At 43.1% G+C, this 19,512-nt stretch overlaps 1 protein-coding gene across 4 annotated transcripts in view; it reads right to left on the bottom strand.

The window, feature by feature from the left end:
* Positions 1-1,859: 1,859 nt before the first annotated feature.
* Syk (spleen associated tyrosine kinase) overlaps positions 1,860-19,512 on the bottom strand; it is a 66,315-nt gene continuing 48,662 nt past the window's right edge. For 3 of the 4 annotated variants that reach the window (XM_048340080.1, XM_048340000.1, XM_048340232.1), the window contains 8 exons: positions 19,365-19,433; positions 13,863-13,950; positions 13,035-13,212; positions 11,370-11,579; positions 10,178-10,367; positions 5,898-6,038; positions 4,941-5,053; positions 1,860-2,434 (listed from right to left, as the gene is read on the bottom strand). In XM_048340080.1, coding sequence (XP_048196037.1) covers positions 2,362-2,434; positions 4,941-5,053; positions 5,898-6,038; positions 10,178-10,367; positions 11,370-11,579; positions 13,035-13,212; positions 13,863-13,950; positions 19,365-19,433 — 1,062 coding nt within the window. In that variant the 3' untranslated portion in view covers positions 1,860-2,361. The remainder of the gene's footprint in view (positions 2,435-4,940; positions 5,054-5,897; positions 6,039-10,177; positions 10,368-11,369; positions 11,580-13,034; positions 13,213-13,862; positions 13,951-19,364; positions 19,434-19,512) is intronic. The other variant, XM_048340156.1, reaches the window with a different exon arrangement.

The raw sequence follows: 19,512 nt of genomic DNA, 5'->3' as shown, positions 1-19,512 counted from the left end.
AAAAGAATTAAGCTGGGCATGGGGGGATCACAGCTGTACTCCTAGCTACTCAGGAGGCTGAGATCTGAAGATCACGGTTGGAAGTTAGCCCAGGGAGGTAAGTCTGTGAGACTCTTATCTCCACCTAATCACCAAAAAAGTTGGAAGTGTGGCTCTGTGGCTCAAGTGATAGAACACCAGCCTTGAGGGACAGTGCCCATACCCTGAGTTCAAGCCCCAGTATGGGCATGCACACACACACACACACACACACACACACACACACACACACACACACACACTACAGTGGGAGTTGAGGCAGGCAGATTCAGAGCCCAGAATCAGAGCCTCTGGTGCAACCTCTTTACCAAACCCAACATACTCAACCCTTCTCCACACGACTACATTTCTGATGGTCTGACCGATGGAGATTTTGTCACTGATTGTCATAACTACAGGGATCCTGAATGTGCTTTTGGAACTGGCTCAGTGAGTTTAGCACATAGCTATCCTCTAACAAAAAAATAAAACTATCAGCAAGCACAGTTCTAAAAGGCTTCTAAGGTAACTTAACACAAGTTCTCCAAGTAACTTTTGCCTTCTTTCAGCAAAGGAAACGTAAGATGACCTCCTTTCTTTGTAAGCAGGTCCTGTTCTGTCATCCATGGCTGTGTGTGTTTTACATGTCCTAAGTGGAGGAGGAGGCAGGTCCAACTTTGCATGTGCTTACTGATACATGGCACATACATATATTGTTTTTAACTTTATTTTTTTGAGGGATTTAGATTCTTGACCTTATGCACAGATGGCTGGTTGGTGCTCTACTGCTTGAGCAATATCTCCAGCTCTGCTTCTCATTGATTTTTCAGCTTGGGCTAACCTTGAACCACAGACTCCTAGATCTCAGCCTTCTGAGAGGCTAGGATCACAGACATTAGCCACTGGTGTGCAGCAGCTTTTGAGCTTTCAGAGACTCAGGCAAAATGCACCAAATGGGTAATGATTTGCATGAGGTCAAACCGTAGGTGGGGGGTAGCAAGGTCTAGGGCACTGGAGGAGAATTCTCAGGTCATACATGTTCACCCACAGCCTCTCTCAATAAGGCCCAGTTAGGGATAAGGATCAGGGTCTTTTAATTTTTACCAAGAATTGGTTTTCTCTTCAGAAACTCCTTAGATGACTTTGGTCCTTGTGTTGCCCTCTTCTCTGGGTAGATGAGCCCCCAAAGTTCTGGTGATGAAGACAAAGTGATATGACCTGGTATAAATCCAAATTTACATGACATGGTATTTGGAGGTGGGGCTTTAGGATGTAATTAGGTGTGGAGGAGGTCCTAAGAATGGAGCCCTCTGTCTCCCCAAGCAATGCCCCTCCCGTGCTTCGACTCATCAGATGCCTGCACCTTGACATTGCGCTTCCCAGAGCTGTAAGGGATAAATGTCTTCAAAATTTCCCCAGTCCAGATGATCCATGATTGTAACTGGAGAGGAGCAGCACATCCCTGATTACAGATTCAGAATAAGACAGTGTTCTGGCTGCATCTTCCCTGGAGAAGAGAGGAATCCCTCCTGCCCTATGCACCGGGTGTGTCAACCTGAAGCACACTCTGTCATACTTCCACTTCCACACAGCATCCAAGGGGAGCATTAGTCACTTGTCCCCATGTAGGCACAGAAGGCCAGGCCCCAGCATGCTCTTCATGGGACACACAGGCCAAGCCAGGGATTCCATATGGGCTTTGTTCCTCTTCTAGATGTTTCTTCTGTCCCACAACACAGAGCAAAAGCAACGTTCAGTTTTCTTATTTATTACTACTATTACTACTATTATTCACTAACTGGCTTAGAAATCATACTGGTAGAGCTTGTTCCTCCTCATTGTCTTCCTTTTCTTCTTCCTCCTTCTTTGAAAGCTCCACAACATTCATGCATTCAGACAACATTTCTGTGACCAGGGATCAGTCTCACAGATGCCAAAGCCTGGTCAAAATGCTGCTGTCCTCTTCCACCCTGGCTGTTTCTCCATCTCAGGAGTCATCTGCTAAATACTAACTGCAGGATCTGCAAATGGGGAGTGGATGGCAATGTGCTATATCCTCCAGCCCTGCCTGTAGATCAAGTCTGCTGGGATTCCTGCAGCCCAGGCCCCAGCGCACATAAAAATAACTTAGATACAGATCCTAAAAGTGATCTGTCATGAAAACCACATATAAGAACTTGGGGGACCCGTTGACCATCCTCCTTCTGGGGCCGAGCTTGCTCTGGGGAGGAAGAGTCTAAGAACACGCCATGTTCCACAGGAAGCTGGCTCTCTCCACTGGCAGAGGGTGTTCATCAGAGTATGATTAGAACAGGTAGTGGGAATAGGCACCAGAGGAAGCTGTTAGTTAACCACATCGTAGTAATAATTGCGCAGCCGCAGTTCCACTGCTACAAATCCAGGCCTCTTCTCCACCCTGACAGGGGAAGAGATGTGTTAGTGTTTGTCAAGGTAGCTCTTGAAAAAAAATAATCTAGATCAATGTCCCCTCCACAGCATAGATCTCAAACAGTTGTGCCTCCTGGTGGCCAAAGCTTGGACCAGGCACTCCAGCATCTCGATCTGGTTGGTGGTCAGACACAGAAACACAACCTCATCCCATCACCAACCTGCAGAACCCAAGCCTGCATTTCTCAAGATCTCCCAGGGATTCATGTACTAGAGTTTTGCACTAGAGTTCAGAATCCTTTACAACTCTCCCCTGTGCAGGCTCTTGCAATTTCAGCAAGATGTCTGAGCACACAGAGCCGGACAACATACTATAGATATGTTTAGCTCTCTTTTTGAGAGAAAAAAATATATAGGCATAAGTATTGTTCTCCCTTGTCACGTTCCAGTGGAAAATGTTTCACCTTCTCAATGAGGGCTGTTAAAGGAGTGCTTACTGCAACGCAAAACAGATGGCAGCTGAGACAAAGACCCAGATGTTGACTACTATGGCATCGTCTTCTTCTGTACTGAAAATTGAACTCAGGACCTTATGTGTACTAGGCAAGTGCTTGCCACTTAAATTATGCTCCCCCAGGCCAATCCTACTATATTATTATTATTGTTGTTATTATTAATTTGAGAATAAGTCATGCTAGCTTTGTCCAGATTGGCCTCAAGGTTCCCAGTACCTGGAATTACAGATGTGCCCTACCACACCTAGTTTCTGTTGTAAATCCTAACATAGGAAGGTTTTCCTGTTAGTAAATGAGGTGCTGATGTAAGTAAACTATGGGCAAAACTTTTAATAATCCATGATCTCTAAATAAGCATGTGCAGGCTCTCTCTAACAGGAGCATACTTTATTAATTGAAGGAGGTATAGCTATTCTTTCATATCTGCAGATGCCTAGTTTCAGAATCCCCATAGATATAAAACTCCTCAGATGTTCAAGTCTGCTCTATAAAATAAGATACTATTACATATAAGCTCAGATACTTTCCCGTACATGTTAAGCCACTTCTAAATTCCTTATATAATATTGGATATAAGGTAAATGCTATGGAAGTAGTTGTAAGGCTGTATTGTAAAGGGAATAATGACAGGAGCATGATATGGCATATTTTACATGTTCCTTTCAGATGCAGCTAAAAAAGATATTTTCAATCCACTGTTTGTTGAATCTACTAATATGAAACCTGCAAACCTTGAGAATCTATCCTCATTTACAAGATATTTGTAAGCGAGCTAGGTACCAGTGGCTCATGCCTCAGGAGGCTGAGATCTGAGGGTCATGATTCAAAGCCAGCCTAGGTAGGAAAGGGTAGGAAAGTCTGTGAGAATCTTATCTAGTATTATGCACCAAATAGCTTTAAGCAGTGCTATGGCTGAAGTGATACAGTAGTAACCCTGAACACAAAAGCTCAAAGATAGCACTGAGGCTCTGAATTAAAGTCCCAATACTGACAAAAAGTTATATTTTTTCCTATTTTGCAAGATTTGGGGCTATAACGCCAATGGACAAAATTGCCAATAGTGTTTAAAAAGTGCCTGACATTAAGCTTATTGCTACATTACACATCCAGCCATTCTGTCTCACAACCACCATTCCATCCCCTTCAGCTCAGAAAGGCAAGAACAGACAGAACTCACTACATACTGAGCACCAAGAATCATTACTGTTAGAAGAGCAGAGTGTTTTCTGCACTGCCCACTTGGGTAGTCAAATCAAATGGCACTGTGCCTAATGCTTCCTCTGCAGTTTTCTCATAGCTAGCACTTCACTAGCACTTCCTAAGAAGAAGCTCCACCCTGCATAGCAGTGACTGGCACCCACCACCCTCTGCCATTCCAGAATGTGTCCAGTGCTTCTGCTTGCTGTCCAACATTTCAGAGTACTCGTGATGTCATTCTGCTCAGGAGATATTGAGTGTGGCTTAGCAAGGAATAAACATACACTGCATCATAGGATCTGGGAGGGGTTCTGATCCTGCCATGAAAGGCTGTGTAAGTGTATCACACAGTAAGCCTCTGGCACTGAGCCCGTCTGTGATCTGCAGGATCTCCTAGTGCGGACTGAATGTTCTACAGAATAGGAGCTGCTGTCAGATAGGGCACTAGACATTGCCTGAGCATGTCAAGGGTGGTGCATGTTCCAAACTCTCATGGTATCATTAAGGCTTCTGCAAGTCTCCCAGATCGTATAGCGGATCCCCTATGATCATGTTGCCTGGTGACTTTGTGGTTACCTTAGTTTGTGTAGGTACACTCTAAAATGCCCACACAAGGGGCAGAATGCTTAATAATGCACATCCCAGGAGGTAGGCCTGTTGTTAAGTGACATGACTGGATCTTGAGCAAGATAGTTCCTGCCCCTGGCTCCACGGTTTCCTGGGAAGGCAGAAGGTGATGTAGGTAGAGAGAATGTACGCTTCTTGTGAAGGCCATCTGCCTCTCGAGTCCTGGATACATGGCAGGAAGTGTCTAGTACTCACTCGTAGGTCCAGCATAGGTTCATTAGCTCGTACATCTCTCTCGGGCACCCTGTGGGGCACCCCATACGCTCTCCTTTCTCCAGCATGGCCGTCACCTCACTCCCTTTCATCCCCTGAGACAAACAAACACATGTGAGATTTGAAAACAGTGCTAGCAAACAAAACAGAACAGTTCTTCCCTCAGGAAGAAGCATGCATACACACATGGAATGATTTTAAGTATGTAGACTACACAGCCAGGAGCACATCAGATGTGCTGCGATAGGCCAGGAGGGACTGGCCAGTGGGAAGGAAGTGGGGACTTCAGGTTCTACTGTTTCCCTGACTGAGGACTGATTTCATAGTAGGCTTCATTTGTAAAAATGCATTGAGCTGCATGTTTGCATACACACACATACACACACACATGTATATTCATTCTAGCTAGCCACTAGTAACTCATACCTGTAACCCTAGCTACTCAGGAGGCTGAAATCTGAAAATCAATGTTCAAACCAACCAGAACAGACAAATCAAAGAGACTGTTATCTCCAATTAACCACCAAATGCTGGAAGTGGAGGCATAGAAGCATGGCTCAAGTGACAGAGCACCAGCCATCAGAGCAAGAGACCTAAGTTCAAGTCCCAGTATCAATACACACACACACACACACACACACACACACACACACACACACACACCTCTAAACATTGTAACTGAGTGATAAATTTGATACCATCAGCCGTTATATTTCTATTTTAACACTAATAAAGGTGGTCCAGTATATCTATTCTATTCATCTATCTATACATTTAATATACGGTGAAGAAACAACACTGTTCAGTTAGCATCAAGCAATGTTTTTGTAGTTTGTGGAAAGTTGAGCGCTTTCATCATTTTCAGGTTCCTGTGAAAATAATCTAGTGCTTATTTGTGCTAGAGCTGAGAAATGAAGCAGAAAGTAAAAGCTGGCTCACTCGGTAAGGCTTCTGTCCATAGGAAAACGCCTCCCACATCAGTACCCCGAAACTCCAGACATCACTCTTGCTGGAGAACTTGTAGTAGTTGATGCACTCTGGTGCATACCACTTCACCGGCCACTTCCCATGTGTCTGCGCCTACAGACAAAGCAGAGGCCAGCATCTTATGAACAACGTGCTACAGCTTTAGTCCCAAGAGCTGAGATGAACAGACACAATATGGACCATACAGACCATGGCATGGGTGCTGTCCACCCCTGTAGAGGAGAGAAAAGGCCCTAACTCAGACTACCACAGAAGAAACCTATGGGATCACAGTAAAGGGAATATGCTCCAACGGCAGCCAACAGATAGACTGCTGGGAGCAGAGCTGAATCACTGCACAAATCCACAAGACAGAGATCCTTACTCCCCTCATTGTCATTTCTCTGTGATCTGGTTTAATTCTTTATTCTTTTATACTTCACTCTGCTCCTTTTTCTTAAAGACTTCCTTCCTCTCTCTACCTTTCCAGGAGTGCTGGATCCCTCATGGCTGCTTCTAACATGGCTTTAACTTCTGTTATATTCCTGTCTATCCTCACTGATTCTAAGAGAGCTGTTGGTTTCTTCTGTAACAATATGCTGTCTAATACCCATGGCATTTTCTGAATCAGTGCTCATATTCCTGGGTGCTTCTCCCTCAAGGGGTCCAACTGAACATAAGCAGATTAATAGATCTTTTCAGGGAGCCTCGCAGATTTAGAAAGATCAGATCATAACAAATAGACAAACCAAGACAGCAATTTATAAGAAGCAGTTCATGGAGGAAAAAAAATGGAACAAACAAGATTCTTAAAGATAGGTCTTTCCTCCCTGCTCCTTTGAATCTGTGGCTCTTCTGACTAGCCCATCAATTGGAAGTCACTTGACAAGAGTTTCAGAGTCCAGGCTTTATCAGCTTTGTAAACTTCACAAACCTCTGCTCCTGCCTCTCCAGCTGCCATGCTATGAGGAAGCCCAAGGGCCATGAGGAGGCTCACAGTCTGGGTCTAATCAGTCACTAACTGAATGAGTGTGTAGAATGAAACTGGATCCCTGCACCCATAGTACAGCCTCCCAGACACTGTGTACACTAGAGACACCCCACGTTGGGCGCCACAATGTTGGGTTTTTTTTTGGCCCCTCCCGGCTCGGACTCTTTCTTCTTTCTTTCCACCCTCCTTTCTCGCCCTCTCCCCTAATCACCCGACCTGCAGGTAAGTTAGAGTGGAACGGGGGGTCAGCTCCGACCTGACGTGCACAGGATCTGCCGCAGATATGTGATCGCCTCCTTACGCTAGAAGTCTGGCAAACATATGCAACGGGGTCAGCTTCTTAGAGCGAACTGACTTTATTAAGAGAAGGACAAGGGGAGATGATTCCGAGGGAGGGGTTTGGCCAGGATGTCGATAGGCTGAAAGGTATCACCTGACCCCCAAGGGCTAACATCACTCGAGCACGCCGGGCTGGCTAGAAGGTTGGGGGGCTGTTTGCCCAACCGGTTCCTCTGGATTCCAACCCAGAGGGGGTAGAAGGGCCGCATTCCCCAGGGCTGGGGGAGGTGCATCAAGCCCCTTCCATCAAGGGGCAAGATGGACCCCAACACCCACTGACCTCTGCCCACACTGTGGTGTGAAAGACAGCACAGTGTGTGCATATACACACACAAGCCACGGCTGCAGGACACCAAGTGTGAATCGGCCTGTCAGTCACACATTGACAGTCCCCTTTCTCTGTGTCCTCTGAAAGTGCCTGCCCCACACAAGCTTCTTTGTTTCTTTCTAGACAGGCAATGGCATTCGTGCTCCAACACATCCCCAGCTTGAGAACCCATTCTACCTTCCAGAGTCCTGTGCTCTTCCTTCTAGGCTGTGGTTTCCTGGGCTGGGTCTCTATCTAGGCTGTGCTGTTATCTTTTTCAGGACCCTCATTTCCAAGGGCACCCCTCTAGGATGGCTTCTTTGTGTGGAATGGGATGAGGGATGGATTGTGTGGGAGCAAGATGCTGGGCAGCTGTCTGTGCCTGTGATGCTCTCCTGGGAGCAGAGCCCAAGAGGGCAAAGCCAGCTTGCTCCTGGAGTTCATCCCCTATGACATCCCATTAACAAGAGACATCCTACATTTCCACAAGGAAGGACATGGTCACTTAGGAGGACTTCACTAACCACATCAGGCTGTGACACTCAGGCTCAGTCCCATAGTCCCCCACAGCATCACCATCCTGGTCCTTTCTTACCACTCATGAATTGGTACCACAGGGCTTGCCATTAATTGTTGAGACTTCTAGATATTCCTAGGGAGTTGCAGAGCTACATTCTTTCCTTCAGCACCTTCTCCTCCTAACCAGAAGCAATCCTATCACTTGGTCACCATAAATCATGGATGTACTCATGTGAAGACAGGGCTTGCTTGTTGCCTTTCCCTTCTTTCAGCTGTTATTAGGTCATTAGAAGATTTGGAGAGGGGTAGCAGAAATAGCACCACTGTGGAAAGCAGGGTGCTTGTGAAGTTATTTGGAGACGTCTAAGGGCATGCCCTGTTTGGTTAGTACTATGCTTTACTGGGAGTCCAGCCTGAGCAGATGAGCAGGTATATTTCTTTTCTAGTCTCATTCATTACCCTGATATTTACTTTCTAGAAATTTATTACCTTTTTTTCTTTTGCCAATACTGTGGCTTGAACTAAGGCCTTGCCCCTTGCTCAGCTTGTCTGCTCATGGCTGGTACTCTTGTCATTTCAGTTTTGTCTCTGATGTAGCTTTTTGCTACTTAATTGGAAATAGAGTCTCATGGGCTTTTCTACCTGTCCTGGCTTCAAAACATGATCCTCCTATCTCAGCCTCCTGAGTAGTTAAGATTACAAAAGTGAATCACCCAACATATTATCCTTTTTGAAGCAGCTCAATTACTCTAGATACTAATTAAGCTGGTAGGCTGATTTCCTAATACATAGTAGAAAGACAGGAAGCCTTACATTTTTCACTTGGGTAAAGATGATCAACTTACTTGACACTTCACATCTGCAGTTTCAAACTTTTATGTATAGACTTGTGCCTATGCTAGAAATTAATTTGGAAGTGACCCATACCAGGGATGGTAGAATTGTGTACCACAGATGTGGGACACATGTTCTGTGGGGAAAAGGAGTTCATGGATGAATTAGAGTTGAGATATACAACAGAGAACAACTATCCACTGGCACTCACAGCACTGATTCACAGGAACAGAGCTCAAGGAAATGTTTCAGAAATCATCCCATCCCACTCACATGTCCCAAAGGAATTTAGCCAAAGATTTCCATGCTTTTTTTTCATAATGAGCCATCAGTTAATATCTGATTCCCTCCTCTTTCATGAAAGATAATTTGGAAGACACTAGTCTGAAAAAAAATCTCAATGGGTGATATATTAGAGTATTTCTATTTTATTTTAACCAATAAAATCCATGCTGAATAATAGCACTTTTATCAGTAATTCTATTACACTGTTGGTGGGAATGTTAACTAGTACAACCATGACACAAAGCACTTTGGAGATTTCTCAAAGAACTAAACACAGAATTGTGACACCTCTTAGACATTTCTCCAAAAGATTACATACCTGTCAGGACTCAGTAAAGACACCTGTGTATTCATGTTTGTTGCTGACACTATTCATCATAGCCAAGTAGTAGAAATAGCCTAGATGCCCTACAGTGGGTAAGTGGATTAAGAAAATGTGCTATGTATGTATGTATGTATGTATGTATGTATGTATGTATGTATGTATGTGTATATTTATACACACATATATACACACACACTTAGAGAAATTTTACTCATCCATCAGGAGGAATACTATTATATTATTCACAGCATTGTACTTGTGTGGAAATGGAATCAGGTAAACGTGAGGGAATGGGTGGGGTTGGGAGAGATGGGGAAGAACAACAGAAGTGGTAACATTAGTCAAGATGCATTGTACTCATTAACTGTTGCTGAACAGAAACCCCTATGTACAACTACTTACAGATAATAATAAAGAATAAACAAGGAAGAAAGGGAAGATGGAAGGAAAGTTAGAAAAAAGAGAAAGAGGAAGGAAAAAAGAAAGAAGGAAAGGAAGAAAAAAAGAGGAAAAAAGAAAGGCTTTTGAGAGGAGACAAGGTTGCTTGTGGAACTGCTTCTTCAGATCCTATCACACTGCAATGAGGAGAATACAGATTTCCATCTCAATTTGTTGTGACCCCTTGCCATGACATAGAGCTGAGATTTCCTTACCTTGTAGTAGCTTTCATCAGCTCCCAGTGCTTTGGAAAGACCAAAATCACTGATTTTGGCATAATGTTGAGTGACCAGCAACACATTTCTCGCTGCCAGATCTCTATGCACAAAATTGCACTCCTCCAAATACTTCATTCCCATGGAGACCTGATGGATCAGCTCTATGATGTTCTTGTCCTTGACATGCCTGAAGGACAAAAGGGTGCCATTAGGGGTAGTGAATATGGACTCCACTTCAGAATAGACAGCTATGCTTTTTAGGATCCACACGGGTGGATCCACTTACTCCCTATTGTCCTATTTTTGTGCCAATACTGGGGTTTTAAACTCGGGGCCTCATATTCTTGTTTAGCTTTTTGGTTCAAGGATGGCACTCTATCACTTGAGTCACATCTCCACTTCTGGCTTTTTGCTGGCTAATTGGAGATTAGACTCTCAGATATGTCAGCTGGAGCTGGCTTTGGAATGTGATCCTCAGATCTCAGCCTTTCTGCATAGCTAGGATTAGAGAAGTGAGCCATCAGTGCTCAGGCCCTATTATTCACTAACATCTAGATTTATGAGTGATGGCAGGTAACTGTGCAAGTGGAATTCCTCCAGACCCAACACCATTCTCCCAGTGCTCACTGAGTTTGATGGTCCCATGCGCTGAACTGCATGAAAAGCAGTAGAAAGGAATGGGCATATGTCTCATAGGCAGCCAGGCCTCTCTCTGAATTCTTGTTCCTCCATTGGAGGAGCCCTGGGTCTCCAGTTCTTACCTGTAAAGGGCAGGTAACAATACCTTCTGTTGACAGAAACTAAAGTGACAATCTGAGTATAAGCAAAATGCAGCATATTGGGGAATGAATCCTTGGCTGGTGTTGTGTCTTACTCTAAGTGAGTTTTTCTCTCAATAACAGCTTTAAATGAGTAGAGCATAATGGCTCCATGGATGGATAAAACCAGCACACAGCAACCAGCACCTTCAGATGTTATCACTAAAGGAAATGTAATAGACCAGTGCCAGTGGCTCATTCCTGTCATCCTTAGCTCCTCAGGAGCTACGATCTAAAGATCAGGTTTCAGTCAACTGAGCACATAAACGGGTGTGGAAAGGTAGGAGAAGGGAGAAGATTTCCTGCAGAAATCAGGCTACAGTGCAGTTGAATGTGGATCCTTGCCTTGGGACGTCTGGGCACCATGATACCTGTTCTGTTGCAAATACTTGTTGAGAGGACCAAGTTCTGCCATCTCCATAACCAGCATCCAAGATTCCGCCTCACAAATTCCGATCATACGCACAATGTAGGGGTTGTCCAGTTGCTGCATGACATTGGCTTCTGCGAGCAATTCATCTTTCAGAGCTGGGTCATTGGCCTCGTTTTTCAGTATTTTCACAGCTACTGTTTTCACAACTCTGAAAAGAAATCCAAGCACGTGAGATACAACCAAAATGGCTCACGTCTAGAAAAACATGTGATGCAAACATGTTCCCTATGCAAGAAGCATGGGAATATCAGCCATGAAAAAGAAGGGTCTGCTGTAAAGCAATTCTCACTCCCTCATTTTACACATGTGACTTATAAATAATGGTGGCAGACAGTGCAAGGATTGCCCTAAACCAAGGAAAATCACTAACTTGTAAAATATTTAAATAACTTCCCCATAAAACTCAACAGCTATTATATACATAGATTGCTTTAACATCCTCTGATTTGTCATCCAGATTATATATATACATATAAATATAAAATTTCCTTTATATAAGTTGAGAATGAATTTTTGGTGCAACATAATATATATATACATGTATGTATATATGTATGCACATTATTAAAGCTTATGGTTAGCTGGGTGCTGGTGGTTCATGCCTGTAATCCTTGCTATCCAGGAGGCTGAGATCTGAGGACTGAAATTCAAAGCCAGCTTGGGAAAACAAATCTGAGAAACTCTTTTCTCCAATTAACTAGTAAAAAAGCCAGAGGTGGAAGTGTTGCTCAAATGGCAAACCTGTAGCTTCGAGTGAAAAAGCCAAGAGAGTTCACAAAACCCTGAGTTCAAGCCCCAGTACTGGTACCAAATATAAGTTTTTAAAAGGCCCCAGTTAAAAACAAACTATACTACAATACATTTTCCATGTTCGAGTTTGTTCATTTTAAGCAAGCCTCAACAAATTTGCAAGACAATTAGACTTCATCTTATCATATAAATATCATTTAGATCATGTGGAGCTATTCATTATTATCTGAGAAAGAAAAACTTAAATACAGCTGGGCACTGATGGTTCACATTTGTAATCCTATCTACTTAGGAGACTGAGATCTAAGGATCACAATTCAAAGTCAACCTGGATAGGAAAGTCCTTGAGACTGTTTCCAATAAACTACCAAAAAAGCCAGAAGGAGAGCTGTGGCTCAAGTGGTAGAACACTACTAGCCTTGAGCACAAAAGTTCAGGGACAGCATTCACATCTGAGTACAACCCCCAGAATCAGCATAAATAAATACAGAAATGAATGAATGAATAAATAAATAAGAGTTTCAATTCGTGAAAAGGAAAAAAGATACCTCTTTTGTTGACCCCAATGGAAGAACTAAAACCAAACTATCTGGCCAGATGCTGGTCTCCACCTGTAATCCTAGTGACTCAAGAAACAGTGATAGGAATATCAAAAGTAACTCATAAAAAAATGTCCAAGAGATTCTATCTGGACGCAAGTGGTAGAGCGCCAGCCTTGAGCAAAAAACCCCAAAAGCCAATTAAGAGTGAAAGGCTCTAAGTTCAAGCCCCAGTACTAGAAACAAAAAGTTTATCTATACTAGGTTGGATTTGGGAGCAGAAGACAGTAACCTAGGAGAACAATGCTGCTCACTTTTTCATTTGGTAGTAGCCCTTCTTCACAGTCCCAAAGTTTCCGGAGCCCAGCTCGCTGTCTTCCAGGGTCAGCAGGCTCCGGTCCAGGTACACCTCTTTGGGCCTGATCTCTTCAGGATCGGCATAGGGGCTCTCGTACACCTCTGTGTCCATGGGCATGGCTTCTCTCTGAGGGCCTGCAAGGAGATCAGGAGACCCTCAGCTCTGAACCGGATCCTGTGAGGCTTTGCACCCCTCCTCTCTTGAGGTTACAACCCATCTTTGGTCACCTTGAGTGTTTAGGGTGCAGTTGAGAAGTAAAGGCAGGGTGAGGAGAAAAATAAACAGTCTCTGGATCAGAAGCAGCAGTGAACAGGGCCTCCCGAAGGTCTTTCAGCTTGCTATTGTTGGCAAGTCGGGTCTAAGTCACCCCCTTGGGGGCTTTTATAATGGTGTCAATCAGTACAGCACCTGAGAAGCCATGTATGGGACTGCTAAGGTGAGGTTGGTAGAGCCCAAGCAACTTCTGCATAGTTTTGCTACAACCCTGGCTCTTTGTGATTCTTCTTTTTTTTGGCCAGTCCTGGGCCTTGGACTCAGGGCCTGAGCGCTGTCCCTGGCTTCTTTTTGCTCAAGGCTAGCACTCTACCACTTGAGCCACAGTGCCACTTCTGGCCATTTTCTATATACATGGTGTTGGGGAATCGAACCCAGGGCTTCATGTATACAAGGCAAGCACTCTTGCCACTAGGCCATATTCCCAGCCCCTGCTCTTTGTGATTCTAAATGCCATGGAAGGTGTGCAAGGCACAGATAACCCTGCGTGGAGTGGCAGGGAGTTGCTCACCTCTCTCAGCAGCCCAGAGCCCTCGGTCTGACTCATAGGGATTGAAGGACACGGCGCTCTCTGGCCGGCTCCCTCGAGGTGGGGGGGTCTGGAGAACACAACAAACAGCACATCATTCTTCCTCAGTTAGGCATTGTCCAGTGTACCAGGGAAATTATGATTTTTTTCTTACTTGCAAGGAATTAGAGTTTAACTTATGCAAGGAAGGTAAAAGGAAAGGTTTAGTGGGAAAAGACAAGGAAACAAAAGGTTTATCTCATTCTTCGGGCAAGTGTTTGGAGCCTGAAATGGGCTAAATAAAGCTCATGCAGAACAACTCAGGAACCCTGGCAGGGTCCCCAAGAGTGGCTGGAAACAGTCCATTTTATTTCTCCAGGGAGAATTCCATCCTCATTTCCACACGTACTATGTCCTTTTCCCACCTTCTAAGGGGGCAAAAAAGCTTGGACTCATTTCTTAGCTTTAACTCTGTCTCAGTGGATCTCACTTTTTTTGGGAAGTTATTTGCAAAGGAAAATTAAATACTTGTCCTCTGCTCCCATCTCCAGCTCTAGGGCATGTATGTAATCTCATCTCCACCTGGATTTTTATCTTGTGATGGAGAGCTAGCAACATTTGCGTTGATGTCAGAGGGTTTTCTCTGGCCAGTGAACACAAGATCCAAAAGGAGGAGAATGGCTGTTACTTGCCTGAGCGACATTATCATCATCGTCATCGTCATCATCATGGTAATGATAATTCTAATAGTCATAGATGTTCATCGTTCACCTGCAGGGAGGTAATTCCTCCTCATACCCGTGGCAGGTAAATAGTGTATCTTGAAGGAAAGCCTTTGGAGGGTATTATTAGAGTCAGCCTTCCTTTTTATTTATTTAACATTGGTTTGCATCATGAAACAGCTGGGGGAAATCTACTCTGAGTAGTCCTAAGAATTTTCCCATGGAACATCCTTCTTTGGGGTATCCCTGATTCACCTTCACCTCAAATCAGAGCAAAGTGATGGTTATGACACAGTCCACAGGAGAACCATGAGTTAATGTCTCTTTTGATTTGAATGTGAATTAAGAAACAACTTAGCACATGTCTATTTACTTTATCAGTGCCCAAACACTGGCCATGAAGCAATGAGAGAACACTAAATCTGGGGGAAATTTAGAGCAGCAGAGACATCAAGTTTAGCATCACACAGTGCCCATACTACAGCACGCAGTAAATCCTTGCCTAACTTGCTGACACTATGAGCAGTGGCTCAAAAACCTAATGATGGAGCATAATGCTTCAGTAGCACCACTGAGTCACGTGTCCCCAAACACCCAGATATCCTTCTTCTATATTGTCTACTGGGCACTTGAGGCTGGCCCTGCTTGTGATGGGAAAAGGCCTTTTGGTGAAGCCAATGAACATCTGGTCTTATACGTTCCTCTATGACCATTCTTAACTGCACATTCTTAATTACATACTGAAATTAACTGTGATATGTTACAGGTGACTTCTGAGTGGATATTTGGGGTGAGGAGGCATTAGAGGCTACACCATGAGCCAGGCATCATTGTCTCATGTCTGTAATTCTAGCTATCCAGGAAGCTAAGATGTGAGGATTGTAGTTCAAATCCAGCCTAGACAGACATATCCAAGAGACTTTAATCTCCAATTAAACAACAAAATATTGGTATTGGAAGTGATGCTTAAGAAGTAGGGCACCAGCCTTGAGGAGAAAAGCAGAGTAAGAGAGCAAGACCCTGAGTTTAAGCCCTAGTTACCAACAACCTCCCCCAGAAGAAGAAGGAGAAGGAGGGGGAGAAGGGAGGGGAAGAAGAAGGGAAGAGAAGAAGAAGAAGAAGAAGAAGAAGAAGAAGAAGAAGAAGAAGAAGAAGAAGAAGAAGAAGAAGAAGAAGAAGAAGAAGAAGCTATGTCATGTCTATGATGGTATGAGGGTGTTCAATTTAAATGTGTTAAACACAGGATTGGATGAGTGGATGACTGGATAAGAAAATCACTTATAACTGGGAGATGGAGCATGTAGACTAAAATGGTTTAAAATGAGTTATTTCTCAAAAGAGTTGGGACAAATAATCCCAAATGACAGTTTACTTCTCTTCAACATTTCTACACACGGGATGTGCTTTGAATTCACTTCTAACTCACACAATTCCCTGTCAAAACCCAAAACCAACCAACCAAACAAAATCTATCCCAGCAGAAACCCAGTGATTCTCAGTTTTCTACCTTCCCTTCTGTTCAGTACAGCCTGTCACAGAACTCCAGGCTAAAAACAGTTTGAAAGGACTTTTTGGGTTAACATTTACAACTGGCTCAACTCCTCTGATTTTCTTTGAGGCAAGAAAATTCTGAGCTCTCCAGACAAAACCTGAACAGACTTGGGTTAAAGGACAGATATCCTAGGTTAGCCCACTAGAGACAAAGAATGGGGACTGACATCAACGTGGGGCCGCAACTTCTCCAGAGCAAGTGGGTTTTAAAATGCTTATTACAATTAAATAAAAATGTCATCACTCAACAGAGGAATCAGTGGAATAATGGTTAGAACAGAGGTGAGGTTATTAGAAAAATATTGAAAAAGCAAGGTATTGTAATCTAGCTCCTTGAGAGGCTGGAATCTGAGGATCACAGTTCAAAGCCAGGTTGGCCAAACACATCTGAGTGACTCATCTCTTACAGGGAAGATGAGAAGGGAGAAATGGAGCATGAATTTCTCACTATTGTGCCAGTCCACAAAACGGCCATCATAATGCCCAATGATCACTAGATGGCACTACTAAACTGAGCTTCTACTTTAAAATCAGCACTTGGAGACTAACAAGCTTTTCTTTTGCTATGCTTTGTTTCTGGTTTTGCTCTCACTTGGCTTTTTTGTTCTCGGCTCTACCACTTGAGCCACACCTATACTTCTGGAATTTTGCTGGTTAATTACAGGTAAGAATCTCATGGATTTGTCTGCTTGGGCTGTCTCTGAATGGTAATTTTCGGACCTTAGTCTTCTGAGTAGCTAGGATTACAGGTGTGAACGATGTGCACTTTGCCACTCCTACATTTTAGAAATTCAGACATTAACAGACTACTCCATAACACTGTTATAAAATGCATGCTTGCTTATAAATGATGATAGATGATGTCTTATTGGTTAGGCTTCAGTGCAAATAGAGAAAGCATTTTGGCAAATGCTTTTTAAGTATCATTTATTTTTGAAGAACTGGAAATTTGAAAGAGAACACAAGAGAAAAGCAATTGGTCTGTGGAACTGATAAGTTAATTTGAAACTTCCTGATTCTACTGTATTGCCACTGTTTATTTTCTAGTTATTGGCTTTTCTTCCTAATTTTCTCGAAAGACGTGTTCAAATTGGGGAACAGTGTTAATGCAGGTGACAACATGCTCACAGGATTTCAGGTGGGTGTAGGAGCAATGTCTCCCAGACACCAGGGCTGGTTCCCAGTGTCTTCTGGGAGGACCATGGTGCAATGGGGCAGAGCTAAGCTCTGCAAGGCCAGGCTTGCTTAGATGTGTGCAAATTAGCACATCCTACACATTTAACCTCCCACATTCCTGGAAGTTCTCTTATGTGGCCCTTTAGGGTTATAGAGAAATATGTTTCTTAGACGTATAGTTTTCTATTCAAGTGTTACAGGCAGAAAAAAGGCTGCGACTCGAGAATTCATTCCTTCCCTCTCTCTCCATACTGAGTAAGCCCTAGTAAACTGGTTTTAGGTGTGTGTGTATGTGTGTGTGTGTGTCTGTGTGTGTTCACTCAAGACTGGTGCTAGTGAACTGAAATATGATTCTCACAGAATTTCCTGCTTTTGCTGTCTTTGAACTTCGATCCTCAGATCTCAGTCTCCAGAACAGCTAGGATTACAGGCGTGAAACGTCACACCCAGTTAAATACATGTTTTTAAAAATAGCTTAACCATCAGTGTTTGTAATGAATATAACATGAAAACTAGGTTTGAATGAGAAATTCTGGGATGCATTTCAGTCTAAATATCTTAGGGAATGTATCCTTGAAATATGGAACACAAAAGTTGCCATCAAGTCTTTGAGAACAATATTCACCCCACTATCATCAATAAAAGAACAGTTATGTAAAATTATAACAAAAGTCCCAAATTAATAATGAGGAGAATTTAAAGGATTTTTAGGATATGTATTAGATTCATTTATATTTTGTAAATGATTTTAATTTTTCAAACAATGTGACTGATTTCTAAAGAAAAGTTTAAACTGCATCTGCTTTAGGTATTTATTTTTATATTTATTTTTTGTCCTAGTACTGGGGCTTGAACTCAGGCTAAACACTGTCCCACAGGTCTTTCTCTCAAGGCTGGAGCTCTATTACTTGAGCCATGTCTCTACTTTTGGCTTTTTGCTGGTTAACTAGAGATAAAAATCACTGAGACTTTTCTGCCTGGACTGGCTTTGAATTATGATTCTCAGCTCTCCACCTCTGGAGTAGCTAGGATTATAGGTGAGAGCCATTGGTGCCTGGCTTCCTTTTAGGTTTTTATTACAAACTATTTCAATTTATCTAAATGATGTTAAAGCATAATTTTCCTTAACTACATTAAAGTTCTCACATGAACTTCTGTACCCAAATTATTAAAAATAACTATGAAGAAGTTAAATGTGTTCCCTAGCATATAAAATCTTTCTTGAGATTGAGTAAATAGTGGATAGTTCTCCATCTATTGGTAAAATCAGAAATTTTAATAGTATATTTAACCCAGAGTTTACATCATATAATCCAACTCTTTGGTGATAATCCCATAATATCGTGAACATCTTTGAAAATTCAATGCCTTGTTATACATTTAATTAGGCAACAATCTTTTTTTCTTTTTACTGAAAAAGCAACTTCACAATATTAACCTAATGAATAATTTTCTGATATTAATTTCTGTTTAAAAATGATTCAATCTTTTATTTTTATGTTTTCCTTTTTTGATGCTAGTACTAGGGCTTGAACCCAGAGCCCTATGCTTTTGTTTGTTTTATTTTTTTCTCTAGGTTGGTGCTCTACAATTAGATCCATATTTCTACTTCTGGTGTTTGCTGGTTAGTTGGAGATAATAGTCTCCGGCTTTGTTTGTTCAGGCTGGCTTCGTATTGTGATCCTCAAATCTCAGCTTCCTGAGAACATAGGATCACAGGTGTGAGACACCAGCACCTGGCTTGCCAAGGCTTTCTGACATAGAATCACCATAGACTACACTCAGGGAAGGACTGTAACATTAGGCTTTAACAGCAAGCAGCTGGGTGGGTCTGAACCTGGCATCAGACTGATTAGGACCCACTGGAGAAGCACGGAGTGTACTTGGCATGGGCTGCCCAGGGCAACAGGTACTAGCAGAGCTACATATGCAGCGGGGGGGCGGGGGGGGGAGGCAGGCAGGCAGACACAGAAGCAGTGTGGCAGTGGGCACAGGGACTACAAGCTGCATGCAGGACAGCGTAGTTAGCAACAGCAAGCAGGGGACCATTTAGCACCTTTTTGTAGCCAGGCTTTGGGAAGGTGTAGGATTTGATTCTTGAGATTATTCCACCTGGTAACCAAGTCTAGAAACCATAACAGCAAGAGGAACAGTAAATTTAGTTTCAGGAAACAAATGCAGGACAGATTACATGGCAGATTACT

This window comes from Perognathus longimembris, chromosome 1 (assembly GCF_023159225.1).
Source record: "Perognathus longimembris pacificus isolate PPM17 chromosome 1, ASM2315922v1, whole genome shotgun sequence".
Lineage (NCBI taxonomy): Eukaryota > Metazoa > Chordata > Mammalia > Rodentia > Heteromyidae > Perognathus > Perognathus longimembris.
Note: the sequence above shows the minus strand (reverse complement) of the source record. Positions and strands in the feature narration are given on the sequence as shown.